Here is a 16,518-nt window from a genome sequence, read left to right as displayed (position 1 = left end):
TAAAATCATCAATAGATTTCCCTTTAATTTATTAAAATTATATTTTAAAACAATTTACTATAGTGTTTTTTTTTTTTAAAACGACCTGGGGCATCGTCCTGGCCTCAAACTAGTTTACACTCTGATAGTAGTATTCCAAGCATTATGTTTGATGATTTTAATGAGATTGTGAGCATGAATGAGAAGGATGGAGGGGTGGTTAGAAGGGAAAGGTTAATAGATGCTTTTCGGGAAGCAATTGTCATGTGTGGATTGAGGGAACATTTTGACTTGACAGAAAGGTACAACTCCGGATACTATGGTTTGTGAATGTCTTGACAAATTTCTAGCGCACGATAGCTGGTGTAACATTTTCCCAAATTTTACTATTTCCCACCTTCTAATGCAGAGCTCAAACCATGCCCCTATAATGCTTGATGCAAAGTTTTTGAACGTGGAAGAAAAATTATTTAGGTTTGAACTGACGTGGTTGTCTCAGAATGAATGTGAGAAAGTGGTGTCAAATCCATGGAAGAAGGAAATGGTGTATGGTCCTCATAAACAAATTATGTCATGTGCTGAAGGTTTATCGAAGTGGTCTGCTAGCTTGCTAAGACATTCAGTAGCTTAAAAAAGAAAATCATAACAGTCGAAAAAAAAATCTAACATGTTATAGCTACAATGTCATAGAAGATAGAAGTGTGAACTAATTTCTATAGAGCTAGATAAGTTACCAAGACTTGAGGGATCTTATTGGTTTGCACGTGCACGAGCTAATGAGATGAAGGACAATGATTAGAACACCTCCTATTTTCACATGGCTTAGTATTCTAGGCTTTTTTGACAAGCGCGATATTTTTATAAGGTGAACTAAACATGGCCTATGTGTTTGATGTCTTACCTATAATATCACTCCCTGTTGTACTCTGTATATTTCACAGTTCCAATGGAAAACTTAGAGGAAAATACTCTATTAGTATATATGTATGTATTGCATTTAAATAAAAAAATTAAAAAAATAAACAAATATAAAAAACCCTAGATAACAAAAGACAAGATTATAGAGCTTCTTTGAGATGAAAAGTTCTTAAAATTGCTCTGGCCTTGTCATACTCATTCAGGTCAACAAGCATCTTCTTCAGACGCCGGGCAAGGACACCAATTTCACTCTCCGGTAGTCCTGATGCGTGCTTCTTCTCCAAAGTCTTCCCAAGCTTCAGTACATAATCAACCAGCGGCAGCAACTTGTGACTGCATGCCAATTATAATATATGAAAATATAAGTTTTCTGAAACCAAACAAAAAGATGACTGTACAAAGTTCTTTAATGCACAAGGAGTATCAAAGCATTGATTGCATAGAACCAAAACAACATAAAAGCATGTTGAGTATTAGTTTAAGAGGTAAGGAAATGGAAACAAATAATGGCTTAAGGAGAGCAGGGGCAGGGAAGGGTAATAATACAAATAAATTGAACCCCGCAAACCACACAAGTAATGGAAAATGGTCGTCAAATCTATATTTCCAACACTTTATACTATATGCTTAGGGATTGGTTACCTTTGGGAAAGTGCGGTAAATAATTACACTTAAGAAATGGGTCTAAACGACTAATCACCCCAACAGAATTCCATCCAACAGACCCTGCCCCACTCAAACAGCTCCTTATGTCCTGACTGTCACTTCCACCCTTATCACATCCTTTCTCATCCCCTCAAGCCCCAACTAGAGAATTATCTATTATACCAATGAACCTACATAAGAAAAACCTAATGAGGATAGGTAATCAAAGCCTGAACAGATTCATGAATCATAGAATTGCAAAGCACCCAGAAACGAATAGAGAAAGAAAAGCAAATAGCATAGATTGGAGGACTGCAGAGCGTTGGAGAAAATAAATTTTCCAGATCCAATGTTTCACGCAATTGATGAAGACAACTAAGGTTGAAAGCGGTTTTAATGTGTTAGGTGCCATCTAAATATAACAGGGGTATCAAGTTCTACGTCACAACTGTCTAATGCATCATCTGCATGGATCATTTAAATGTCAAACAAGCCGCAGCATTGCTTTCAAAATTAATCTCACAAATGGTTGACAAGGGAATGCCCTAGCTTAAAAGTTATTTTAGGAATAAAAATATATATTCAATATGCCTAATTTATATTCAATATGGCTAGGTTTCGCAGTTTCAATGTGGGCAATAATTCCAAGCAACTTAGGAATCCATGTATGATTCATTATCACAGACATACTTCCTTAGCCCCTTGGGCCTTGGCACACAAGTTTAGGAAGAGACAAGATTGGGTAAGAAGAGTAATTAATACATTATTTTTATTTATTTTTTTTTTTGTGTTGAGGGGAACCAATAAGAAAGTGGATTGAGATGATATGGTTCTAACTTTTCAGTAATTTGTATAAAATGGTATGCTAATCTTCTCTAATTGCTTCCTCAAACAATGAGTCCAACATGCTATAGATTAATTATTTTGAAACGGATGAAGCATAATAGGAGAGAATATGAGCTTGAAAAAAGGCCGCATTCGGAAAAGAATAGTACTTCCTTTGTTTGGTTTTAGTTGACAACATTTCATTTTGACTCCATATTAATTAAGTGTGTCAAAGGATGGTAAAAGACAATAAAACCTCTAGTCACCAAACTGCATATCAATCCCCTTTGCCAACTGTCTGAGACCACACCACCCTTGCTGTTTACACCTCACCACCCCCGTTGAAACCACCACCTTCACTTACAACAACACCGTTTAAACACCAACGTCACTTACACCACCACCATAAAACTATCACCGATTCATATACACCATAAATTTGGTGGGGCAAAAAAATCAATTCCATAAACTACTAGGACCTAGTATTTAAAAAAGAAATCTAAAATTACTAGTTCAAAAAAATTAATGAAAAATTCCAGTATATTACGCCATATCTGCAAGTGCCCCATACCATCATCCCCAAGAATTGTAACAAAGAAAAGGAGATAGAAAAATTACAACCTCCACCGACCACCATCATGAGTATTTTTTCAGAAAATCGATGGCATGGAAGTCGAATTTGGCTATATGATTTTAGATCTAAAACCTCCAGCCACCATGGTTCGACTGTGATAAATGTCGTTGGGTAGGGCTGCGTTGAGTATTAAGAAAAGAGGGGGATAGGGGAACCATGTGAAGGTGGGGATGGTGGAGATGCCGATGATAAGGAGTGAGGGAGTTGAGGAGGTAGTGATGCCTGATCGAAAATGACGATGAAAATGTTTTAGTTGAAGAGAGTGGGGAGTACAAAGGTAAGAAAATGAATTTGATGTGGGAGGGGAGGGGTGGAGTTGTTTAAGTAAGGGTAATATAGGAATTTAACATCACAAAACTTACCAAAAAGAGAAACGTGTCAACTAAAAAGATATATCCCATAAAGGAATACGTGTCAATTAAAAAAACAGAGGAAACAAATAAATAAAAATTAGAATTTTGCCAGGTATTCTATGTTTTTTTACACATGAAACACTACAAAGACACTTTGTTGTGCCAGGCAAATGAAGCCTAGCCTTAATTATCAATAGATTCATTTTACTAGGTGAGTGAAGCCTTATTAAGCAAACATGACCCCTTTACTTATGGTCATTTTCATTAGAAAATGGGTATAAAAGGTTGGATTATTAGCAAATAAAAAAAATAAATAAATAATTAAAATGAAAAATTAAAAAAATTGAAAAATTATCAGCAAACCAACAAAAGGTTGGATATAAATTTTTACTATTAAATAATCCTAGCTTATGATTATTCAAGAAAATTCCCAAGCTTAAGGAGGAACCTCTTAAAATAAAAACAAATGCTATCATCCAACACTCCCTCCATTATACAATAATCACAACACTAGTCATTGCAATAAATTTTAGGAAAAATATAGGTGAGGACCAAAGGAGGAATTTTATAATATAAAGTAAAGTTAGTGGGATATATTTAATTGTTAGGAGAGATAATTCTAATAAAAGAGTGTAAGTAAGGTTGTTAGGAAAGAAAAATAATAACAGTACAAAGACAAATATGTGCAAGTGGGGTTTGTGCAAGTGGGGTTTGTGGGAGAGAGATAATAAAATAGTAATGGGTCGACACAAAATAAGGAAGTATTACAATTATATGAAACGAATATAAAAGGATAGTGTTGTAATTATTACGAAACAAAGGGAATACACTACACACCTATAAAGACCTACCAAAACCATAGAGGTAATACCTAAGACTTTTATGAAAAGGACCCACCAAAACTTGGGATAAGTGTATGAAGAAGAGTGAAGCTTGGGATAACTAATATCAAAATTCCAAAAAGGAACACATAAAATAAAAGCCTACATTTCCACCTTCAATAGATAGAAACTAGGATAGAGTAGATCAGACACTACAACCAAGCAAACAATTTTCCAGATATTACACAAGCCTATGGCATCAGAAGATTACCTGCGTGCAGCTGTAACACTTGCACCGGACCACACCCCATTTAGTGAAGCAATTATTCTCTCGGTTCTAGTAATTGCATCATGAATATCAGGAATTAGGCTTTGAACATGCGGAAGTATTTTTTCACCCAAAAGTTCATCAAGAACAAGCTTCTCCAAAACTGGCAAAGCAAGTATATCTTTCCACATGCAGATGTTCCTCACCAATCGAATTGCCACACCAAATCGATATGCTGCAACTCTTGCAGCATTTGGCACAGCTTTCATAGCAACTGTACTCCACGTAGGAACCTGTAAAACATCAGAAAAAAAGTAACTATCTCATTCTACAGTAACATTCACATCGCGCATTTATTAATGCTAAGGGTTCTGTGCAGGTTTCCAAAGTACCACAAGATTCGCAACTGCTTCAGTTAGCCGAGTACGAATGGCAGCTATAAGTTCCTTGAGGGCCTCACTTGAGGCAGGAATGTAGTTGATGATTAAGGTCGTTGCTGAAACAGCATTCTTTGACTCTCTACTACTAAGCAAATCCCAGCAGTGAGCTATGTCATGATGCAAAATGGGAAGTGCCACCTTCTTCACTAATCCAGGGACTAGATCAGCATCTGCATCATCAGGACTAAAGTCACTTCCATCTTCTGGAACACCATAATCAAAGAGTAGAGAATGCCTGCAAAAATAATATAACACCTATGAGAGACGCACAAAACTACGAGACAAAACAGCTGGAGAAAATTATAAGCTTTATCAAGTGAGATATGGGGCATATGGCCCAGCATGAAAGTAAATAACATTATATTTAACCCACCAATCAGCCAGAGAAAAGTGGGTACTTACATACCATCTCATGTCAAAAAAGTCAACCTCTTCATGTAGAGGGTTCCACTTTAACAGCTCTAATCTCACATATGGAGAGAAGATAGATGGAATGCTCAATGATATATAAGCATCACGATAACTATCCAAGTACAATCTCTTACACTTTTCAAATCTTTCTTTAACTGAAGAAAGTTGGGAATATTCTTCAGCTGCGTCACTGAACACTTCTGAAGCTGTCTGAAGCAGCAAATCACGATTTGACTTATAAGCTTCACTCTCATTGTCACTCTCATCAGTGCTAGATTCACCCTCCATTGGATAGGAGTTGTCATTTCCAACATATGACATTCTCTTAATATCTAACCGAGATCTCCTACGCTGTCGAGCATCAGCCCTCCGAGCCATATCCAAACGCTTTTGCAAATTTTCATCTCTACCATATTCATCGTACTTCACCGGAAAGGTTTTTTGTTGCTTGATAGTAGCAGCTGCAGCCTGAGCTGCATTAGTGGCGGCAGCAACTGTAGCAGCATTGCCACCACCCTTTCCTAAAACTAACATAGCTGCATCTACAGCTGCTTGCACTTCTGCCATTTCCTCATCATTATCAGCAGCTCGTCTTTCAAAAATAGTCAAAGCACGTTTCTTGTGGAGTTGCTGCATATGTTCTTCAAGTTCCTCTATGTAAGGAGCTTTATGCTGAAAAGTTGCAACAAATTTAGCTAGAATACATCAAAATGGAGGATCACATAAGTAAAAACGGACAGATTTAATGCCAGAGAAGCAGGAAAAGGTAACTGAGAAGCAGAAGCAGGCAATCATTTGTTAAATAAAAAAAAGAATCTTAAAAACAAACTTCAGAAGTAACAAAAATAAGCAATGTTTATTTAAATTGTCTTCAGGTCCCAAATTTACAGTTGTCACTCAACTGGAATTGCAATTAGCAATACCCCCCAAAGGAGAAATAAAAAAATCATCCTAACATCAAATTATTTTTTTTGGTACAATCCTAAATCAAATTATGGCATTATTTATTTTGCTTTGACCCGAAAATTTTGTGGCTTAGTTACTTTGACTAGAAAATAGAGGGAATGGTGTTCATGACTGAGGTGGTTGTAAATTTAGTTCTTGAATACAGGTTTATTATTTTTATCCCAAGTAGTTAAGACAGCAAAATTGATACAGAAGGCGTAAGAGTGTGAATATTAATTCCTAAAGCCGAGAAGATCCTCCAAAAGATTTAGATCACCATATCAAGGGAAAATTTCAACAAGGTGCCCCAAGGGGAGGTTGCCTCATCCTTAACAAAAGATTCCCCCAACCCTTAACTTGAGCATGACAGGTAAAAATAATCCTGAATTCAATCAGTATAGCAACACTCCCCCATTTCCACCTTCCCCCCTCCCCATATAACAAGCAAACAAACTCACTATTTATATTTCTTCCTTAATAGTGTTTTTACAGGATGGACCTATCATAAATTAACTCTTAACAACAAAAAAGTATGACCAACTACACAAACTCTCTCCAATAAAACAACCAACATGTAAATACATAATAAGTCATGACAGATATATTTAGTGGTAAAACGTTCTAGAGAAAGATAAACCAAAACTCACAAATGAACCTTTCCAACAAATGCAAGGTTTCACTTCGGCAAATCCAAGGTATTCTTATTTGTACTCAGGCTCTAATAAAATTGTTTCAGAATTCCTAAAGCAAATCAAAATAAGATTTTTTTTCCATAAACATCAAATTCGACTTTAGGGCAATACATCAAGGTTTAGAGGATTTCCTTGGATTGCTTTGAATTATTCTAGAGTGCAAATTACACCAGATTGTAAAATTTTTGTATAGATATCAAATTTTAAAAATAAAAAAGTAATAATATTTCCTCCTCCACCTCTCCTTTGCTCCACTTTATGGCTCAGCATCACATCAGTTTCAGGGACGAATTAAATATAGCCAACCGTGGGCAACTGTCAGGTGCTACTAGGCACATAATCTTGGTCCCAACAATGGTTAGCCTTACTCAAACTTGCAATGGATGTTGCATAGTACCAAGGGGAATCGACGTGGACATTTGGACTCTTCCAAAACAATCAACTATCATAATCTCTTCCCTACCAAGCAACTCCTCTTCATTTCCACAACAGTAAATATAGCACCACTCCTCACCCCCCCCCCCCTTCCCCCCTTCCCCCTGCCCATACAACAAGCAAACAAACTCACTATTTATATTTCTTCCTTTTTAACGTTTTGACAGGATGGGGAACTATCATAAATTAACTCTTAACAACAAAAAAGTATGACCAACTACACAAACTCTCTCCAATTAAACAACCAACTTATTTTTATTCCATGTAAATACATAATAAGTCACGACAGATATATTCAGTGGTAAAACGTTGTAGAGAAAGATAGACCAGGTTACCAAATTAGACAGACACACGCAGCAGCTAGTGTTCCAAAGAGAATGTACTTTTTCATTAATAGTAATTGCAATTTCTTCCATAAGGAGAAATAAATTGTAAGCCACCTCCTCTTCAGCACTCATATAAAGACTTGGTTATCTTAAACCGGATACACTCGTCAAGGTCTCAGGTTCTAACTTATGACATTTTGGTGTAGCTGAAATCTAGAATTAATCTCTCAAGAGTCACTAAAATTTTCTTCATATTTTAAAAAATTACTCAATGATATGGGTGACACCACATTTGGTGTTGTTGCCAAGAGTCTATGGCTCACAATCATATATTCATATGTAGATGACATAATCCTAGCCACAATTTCAATTCTATTTGATTGTTAGGTTTAAGGATAGGCCTTGTAACTACAACTCATTGTTAAATAATGAGATGTGCTTTTGGTTTTCCTTTTGTAATCCCAAATTTGCAACAATTAGGATTGTTCATCGAATTTACAGATCTAAACTATTACTTGCTCCGTCTCATTAAAAAGTGTTTGCTTTACTAATTGGGTGTCCTAAAATTAAGTGCCTATTTCTATTTTTTTCATGTATAATTACCTAGATACCCCCCACTTTATACCTTTTAACATACTAAACTTCCCTAAATTCCCTGTAAAAAAATTGGTGCCCACATGTTTTTTCATAATTCTCTCCACTAGAAAACAAAATATTTTATTTCGTACAATTATCCCCAATGTATTTCTCACTTGCTTTTTATACTTCATTCGCATGAAAAACCATGAAATACAAGAAATAGGTACTTAGATTCGATGTTTCTTGGACTCAGGTACCCATGTTCGACATGTTCGACAGGGGTACATATCCAAGCGTTCGACTCAGCTATTTTGTGAAAGTTTCAATGATTTTAAGCTAAAAGTGAAGTGACAGGGTGTCATACCCATGTCCAAGTGTCGCGGGGTCCGACAAGGGTACGTGAGGTGAAATTTAGAGTCTGAGTAACATAGCTTAGATTTGCAACAGTTAGGATTGTTCATCGAATTTACAGATCTAAAATATTACTCGCCCCGCCTCATTATAAAGTGTGTTTACTAATTGGGTGTCCTAAAATTAAGTGCCTATTTCTATTTTTGTTTCATGTATAATTACCTACATACCCCCACTTTATACCTTTTAACATACTAAACTTACCAAAATTCCCAGTAAAAAATTGGTGCCCACATGTTTTTTCATTATTGTCTCCACTAGAAAACAAAATATTTTATTTTGTATAATTATGCCCAATGTGCTTTTTTTTTTTTTTTTTTTGAGGGAAAAGCCCATGTACTTCTCACATGCTTTTTATACTTCATTCGCATTAAAAACCCATGAAATACGAGAAGGATGTACTTAGAAATGGGACTGAGGGAGTACTACAGCTAAAAAAGGGTCCAAGTATTCTCTTTTTCATTTGCTTATTAAACAAGCCAAAAACATTGATTCTTTCAGTTGTGATTTATTCCCAAAAAAAAAAAAAAAAAAAAAAAAAAAAAAAAAAAAAAAAAAAAAAACAGCATGAATAATTGCTTAGAAAACCATAGTAGAACAAGTCAATTATTAAAGTAACTTTAATGAGGTGTTTGTCTGGTCCCCCATTACATTTCTGGTCAATTTAGTGCTACAAAACATCCTGACTTAGTAGTGACCTACATGAAATTTATTTAAAATATAATTTAATACTTCATGAATAAAATAAAAACCTTAATGCAACGCCCAGCCTCAGAAATGTGATCTTAATCCAAATTCATCCCTCAATTCTCTATATCCACTTTATTTCTCTTTCATCTTTACTAATGGAACCCCTTTCCATAGCCTAATAACCTTTCTTCTGACAAACCTATTGTAGCATGATGGAGCAAGCTGCAAATGCTAAGCAAATAATGCCCTCATCAAAAACTAACCCCAATCGCAGAGAGCAACCATTTATTACCCATAATAAAAAAAACACAAGATTTGAAAGTAAAATAACCAGATAAGCCCTATAACTAGGCCTGACAAACCAAGATGGGTTTATGTCAATTTCTGCAGACATCTCTGTTTAAATTGATAGTATACGAGCTGAAAATCCTGACGCAAACTTAATTCGTTTTGTTAAATGGGCTGGAAAACTCTATGTCTCTACCCTAAATAAACCTCTTTGTTTGGGGGATTACATAGTTTAACCTAGGGGTGCTAATCGAGTTGAGCACCTTGCGAGCTCAAGATCAACTCGTTCAACGCTCGGTCAAAACTCGACTCGAGTTGGCTCGACTCGACTTGAAACCTTAACGAGCACGAGTCGAGCAAGCGGTAACTCGACTCGATAAGCTCACGAGCATCTCGTTAATATTTTTTATTAAAATATAAAAAATTTTAATAAATAGGAAATTACAAAAAAAAAAAAAAAGATGTTGCATATTAATAAAAAAAGAAAAATCAAGTTTCGAAAAATTCACTAAATCCACCCACACCCAGTAATCCTACATTCTAGAAGACCCAAACCATCACTTAGCCCATGACAATTTTACAAACTACTCACTCAGCTTCCTACTAATCACGAAACCAAAAACCCTAGCTCTCAAACTCGCAGGCGCCTCTTTGTTCTTTTCTCTCTTTATTTCTCAAATCTCAAGTAAGAAGCTCATACCTCATAGGGAATATAAATTGAAAGAGGAACCGAGATCAAGCTAAACTTAAAGCCAATTTTAACAAGGAAAAAGCTTCAATCTTAATATAACAGGTGCGATTTAAGTTTTTACTCTCTTTTGTTGTAGATCTGTGGTTGTTCTAGTATATTCATTCAAAAAGTTGGTTACTTTTTTTATCTACTTGAACAACTAGAGGAATAATGTAGGCGTTTTTGGTTTAATTAACTCTGATTCCTTGTAAATCTAAAGTTATTCATCCTTTTTTTTTTTAATTTTTTTTGTAAATACGAAGTAGTATTGTTTAGTTGAAGGTTGCTGTCTTGCTGCAATTTTTTTGTTTGGCTGCTACTTGCTTTAATTGTATAATCAACTTTTTATCTTCTTATAATTTATTTAAAGTACTATTTTAACTTCATACTATGTTGTTTCATTGCAGAATAACATTGGAGAAGATGAGCCAAAAGAATACATTTTTTCAATTTCCAATATACAGATTGACTTGCAAGCTAAGACGCATCAAAGACAAGAATTATTTCATGTAGTATTAGGTTTTATAATAATCGTGTACAGTTCTATTAATTTTGTTCTATTGTATTTTGTGTAAGAATTTGAATTTATATTCTAATTATTTTGTTATGTTCATTCGATTTATTGTTGATAAACTTAATTAAATTAAATAAAGGAAAAGAAAAACAATTTTATACAAGTTAATCACAAGCTAAACAATCGAGTTATTCGAGCAATTGAGTTTTTCGAGTTACGAGCCGAGCAATCAAGTTGGCAAAACTAAGCTACACGAGTTACGAGTCCAGTCGAGCTATGCTAAAAATAAACGATCACGAGTCGAGCAAAACCTTAACGAGCTTAGCGAGTAACGAGTCGAGTTCGAGCGTGAGTCATGGTTTTCGATCACGAGTCGAGCACCCTGTAGCTCGCGATCGACTTGCTCGATTAGCACCCCTAGTTTAACCCATGTACTTATGATTATCTTTTTATTCAAATCATTATATATAAACAAATCAGATGCACAAGTCTCCATAAATATTACTTCCTCCATTTTTTTTAATTGCACTAAATTCCTTTTTGGAAAATTACATATTATTGCACCATTTCCTTATTTGGTATGTTTTACTTACTTTTTGCTTGTGTTCACGCACAAAATACCCTACCCGTGTTCGCATGTGATCACAACCATTATTAGTCCACCTTTTCTCTCTCATTTGTTTGCATCACATGAGCATATTTGACATTCCCCATCTTTGACTCTTTTTATTAAATATTGTGCCCATACTAAATGGTGCCATTATATATATTTTCCAGGTTAACATTTATTAATATAATATTTTGGGAATATAAGCAAAAGGGCTAAACAAGTAAATAATTAATACATGATGGGGCAATTCAGGTTAGCTCAATTAATTAGATGGGTTAGAATCCAAGAGGATCAACTTTTGCCAACGCTACTAACTATTGACATTGCAAATCATTGATGCAATAGTCTTTGCCCAAACCTAGACAACACCAGACACCTAAAATATGATGAAGAGATACATATACTACCCTTTCCTTTATCATGTACCTCTGTAAAAGCTGCATTTATATTAATGACTATCTTCAGCAAACAAAAGGCCAAGCAATACCCTCCTAAAAGTCTTCTTTGTCAAATGAAGCCACAATTTCTATATGAATATCGAGATTAAGATACTCATCTTTGGTAAATCTAAGATTTATACAGCACTTAAGATGCAGTGAAGTCATTCCAGTAGTTAATTATAAAAATAAAAACTTTTCTTTCTGTGTGAAAAGGTACGCATTTATAATCTTACAAGAATTATTACTTCAAAATTCATTTAATGACCAGTAACTCTTTGAGATATTAATGCAGTGAATCAGATACTATAATATATTATCCTACCTGCAAGAAGTCACATGTGACAGAAACAAAGTCACGAAGTCTTTGCACAAATATATATTTCTCTCCAGCATCAGATGAAGACTTCTCAAGCACAGTGATATTCGTCAGTGATGCAGATAAACTTTCATCAACACGAGCCAGTGAAGTCATGGTTTTTGCATGTGTTTCCTAAAAACAAAGAAAGGGAGCAGAAATCAGGAATAACACATGAGAACACAACAAGGCAAAGAATGAAAACTTGCAGCGTTATTATGTCCACAAGCATAAAAGGTGTGTGGAAACAGATGCCTAACATCTACGTATTGCAGAACAAAATTACACCAGGGTTACAGTCCTTACAAATGGCCATCATGACTTCATGTTTCATGTTTCATGATTCAGCAAAAATACCACCCATTTTTTAAATATCATTAAAACTCCAACTACTATTCATTCAAGAAAGAGAAAAATTCTACTTTTGAAGTAAATTTCACTCAAAGCTGGAATTACAGAAAAGATTGATAATAATCATGTGTCCACAGCAGCTTAAACCACACGCTTGCTTTTTAACAAAAAAAAGTTCTTTTACAGCTTGATGCACATTACTGATAGTTGGCATAAAATAACCAGTATTTACAGTTTATTACAAAATAGAATATCATCAAGTTAAAAATAAGACTAGACCACAAAAACTGTAATCCAGATTAACATATATATGTAGAAGACCCCAAAGTATAAGCATCTCTAGTTCCTTTTCTTTCTTTCTTTTTTTAAGATATGATGAGAAGCAGTCCTTTGAGAAACCAAAGACTAAATATTGAAAAATCAAATCCAAAGAGAAAACATGGGTAGTCAAACCCATAGGACTCTAGGGACATTGTGAGGAAAATTTTCCCAACTTTGAAGGTATGAGGGAGCTCTAACATCAAACTCTCACACTTAACTCATATAGGGATTGGGAGGACAAAGAGAAAGTTTGGGGGGGATACGGAGAAGAAAAAGTTCGCACATACGAAACCCTCCATGGCTCCATCCTACACTCCTATTTGGAGCTTGTTAAACTACCCAAGCTGCGGATGCAACCATCATGAAAAAAAAGTGACAAATAATCTAAATATATGTCGTGTCAATTACTTCTTCACATAAAATGTAAGGAAAACATCTAAATTTAAAATACAATTATCTTTTCTTAAGCAGATGGAGGAAATTCTTTACTGGATAATGGACATTTCATTCTCCACCTTGAGCCAAAGTATATTATTATCAATCAAGGTTTTCAAATAAGTTAAAAATAAAATTCACCCATTATCAGGTGGAAAAATTATGAACACGGGTATGCCTCTTAGCTATAGGATCACAATATACAAAAAAAAAATAAAAACGATAACGAGTCTAAGATGAATACTCTCACTTTTCTAACTTCCTTAGGAGTTAAACAATAACACAAGCAAGTGTTCATTTGTGATGAGGTGACAATGGGTGGAGTTATGGTCATAATTGTTGTATTTTATTAAATGTATATATGAGCACAAATCCATAACAACTAAGTAAAAGAAAGAAAATTTATTGTCCGTGTAATACTTCTTTTGTTCCATTTACTTGCTCCAATATTCTTTTGGGTATCCTGATTTACTTGCCCTATTCCTTTTTAGCAATTAAAAGTTCTCTACTTTTTATCTTGAGTTGGGTCTCACACAATTATCCACCCAATTTTTTCTCTCTACATCTCCACCCCTGACTACGATCAAGAATTTCCACAATACATCAACAAGTTTCTTGAAAAAAAAAAAGATAATATAGGAAAAAAATTACACATACCTTAAGTCTCTTCAAGTTATCTTGAAAAGCTTGTTTGGCAATTTCAGCCTGCTGAGATATGGACATTGTCCCAGCACCCTGTACACCACCAATTGCCCCTCCAATGCTAGGTGGCCCAGCAGGAATACTGGGAACAGATGAATGAGAAATTGATGATGCGTACATGTAACTTTGAGGTTGAATAGATGATGCATTTCTGCTAACTTCGGTAGGTCCTTCTTCCATTCTCTTGCCTAGACCTTTCCTAAACTGCTCCTCTTCCCATTTTCTCCCTTCCTCATCATCGTCATCATCTTCCAGACTACTCTGCCCAGCACGCACTGGTCTTTCATCTACATCCTCAAATACACCCTTTCTGGGACCATCTATCTTCTCACCAAACATTGCAATTCGAGTTTGGAATTCTGGTTCCTCATCACTTAACCCCTCAGCAGCTCCATGATTGCTTCCAGAATCCAATGATATATAATCTGGTGCTGCAGCCCGTGATTGACGAAGTTTCTCCCTCTTTGCCCGTATAGCATTAATTGTTGCTTGATCTAGAAGATCCATATCCTTCTCCCTCGTCAGAGAAGCATTCTCTCCTTTTCTTGAAGGTTTGTCTTCATTGAACTCATCACCAGCACTCCCAGTTTCTAGAACTGGTTTGACAAGACCCTTTAGAACAATTACAGGCTCTGAGGAAGAACTAGGTTTCGTGTCTGACGCTGCCGGTCTCGGCCTAGAGCTAGCAAGGGTTTTAGTATTCTTTTGAAGCTCAAGGAGGGCTTCTTTTGTATATTGGCCAGCTTGAGGTTGGACGTTGGAGGGAAGCGAAGTCAAGGAAGACCCACGACGATCCTTGACAGACGCGATATGATGAGAGGAACTGGACTTGGAAAGACGGGATGAGGAAGATTTTTGTGGACGAGAAAATGGGGTCTCATTTTCTTCATCTTCAGCAAAACTAAGGAGCTTTTGGTGGCTTTTCTTTGGTTTATTATTAGAAGCTGCAGCTTTGTTCAAAGACGGCTTCGTGGGAGTTTTAGATGGATCCCCATTACCGCTAGTTTCATTATCTTCATTGTCATCACCTACTCGACGACGAAAATTTTTCGATCTAGAGCTCATTGATACCACTGCCAAAGCCCCCTCAATAATCACCAATCAAATCTAGATGTGCAATAAAGTTTACCTGTTACAATTACAGTCATTCTTTCAGCAACAATAAGTAGACTAAACAAGCACATAAATACAATTAAGGTTTAATTTCATAATTGAAACCTAACATTAAAGGGTTGTGCAATACATTAGCAACCAAATTTGATTCAATTTTCTCGGAAAAACACATAACTTAGGGATATTTAATTCAATAATCTCATAATCTTGTTTTATTTTGGCTATGATGGTTTCATAATCTTAGAATTTAGAAGCAATAGTTAAGATTTTGGAACCCTACACTTAATGCAGTGACAATCAGGGAAAAGAGCTCTGATTTCATAGTTAAAGTGTTGGGCAATACATTAGCAACCAAATTTGATTCAGGGATATTTGATTCAATTATCGATTTCATAATTTTAGGGATACTTGATATGATGATAACAAATACAAACAACTTACCTCAGAAGCTGCTTCAATGGGAAATCAAGAACTAGACTCAACGGAGAACGCCAACTAACTGCAATTCAACGGAGAACGCCAACTAACTGCGCTTCAACGGAGAACGCCAACTGCGGTTCAATGGAGAACGTTGAGTGCGCTTCAATGGTTATCCCACTAATCTGAGAGAGACAAATTCTATGACCCGTCACAGTTATTCAAGGTCTAATAAATAAAGGGAAAATACAAGTTTCTATCGGAAAGAAACTTGTAATGTTTCTCCCAGGTATTTTTGGCAAATTCCTCCCATATTTAGGATTACACAAACTATTGGGTCAGTCCTTGTTGGCCCGGTCTTCTTTTATTCAGTCCAATTATGGTATTAATGATGTTCGGCTCAATTTCTTTCAATTTTTTCTTTTCCAGTTCAATATTCTCTCAACGTTTATATTTCCTTTTATTTTATTTTCTTTTCTCAAAATAAACCGCCATTAATTTGAAGTTCTTCTATTTTCTTCGTCTTCATTCACTCGTTTTTCATTTCTTTTCTCTGTATTTTTTCATCGTTGTTCTTCATTTGTTCATCGTTTGTTGATTTCTTTTTCTGCATTTTCCTTCTTCGTTGTATGAAAGACTTCACTCTTACTAATTATCGTCGTAAATCAACGATGAGGTCGAAGAACACTAATAAACCTCCGTTAACTTCCGATGATAATGATTCTTCTAAGTTGAATTCTGGTTCTAGGTATACATTAGAACGCTTTTTTAGTTGTTTTTTTTAGTTGATTTAGATTTTTCAGTCGAATTCTGCTATGGATTACTTTTTTACTGTTGATGTTCTTATAATTGATTATCATTGATGATTTT

At 35.4% G+C, this 16,518-nt stretch overlaps 1 protein-coding gene across 1 annotated transcript; it reads right to left on the bottom strand.

Moving 5' to 3' along the window:
- Positions 1 to 855: 855 nt before the first annotated feature.
- Positions 856 to 15,913, bottom strand: LOC145611479 (transcriptional repressor ILP1-like). Its single transcript, XM_081666809.1, has 7 exons — positions 15,673 to 15,913; positions 14,074 to 15,247; positions 12,277 to 12,444; positions 5,290 to 5,966; positions 4,836 to 5,118; positions 4,447 to 4,736; positions 856 to 1,230 (listed from the first exon to the last, which is right to left on the bottom strand). The coding sequence occupies exons 2-7, from the start codon at positions 15,181 to 15,183 to the stop codon at positions 1,038 to 1,040; spliced, it is 2,721 nt and encodes a 906-aa protein (XP_081522935.1). The 5' UTR covers positions 15,184 to 15,247; positions 15,673 to 15,913; the 3' UTR covers positions 856 to 1,037.
- Between the last annotated feature and the right edge of the window lie 605 nt (positions 15,914 to 16,518).

The sequence above is a fragment of the Chenopodium album genome, chromosome 24 (genome assembly GCF_948465745.1).
Source record: "Chenopodium album chromosome 24, dcCheAlbu1.1, whole genome shotgun sequence".
Classification (NCBI taxonomy): domain Eukaryota; kingdom Viridiplantae; phylum Streptophyta; class Magnoliopsida; order Caryophyllales; family Amaranthaceae; genus Chenopodium; species Chenopodium album.
The sequence above is the reverse complement of the archived record's forward strand: the minus strand, read 5'-3'. Positions and strand labels throughout refer to the sequence as shown.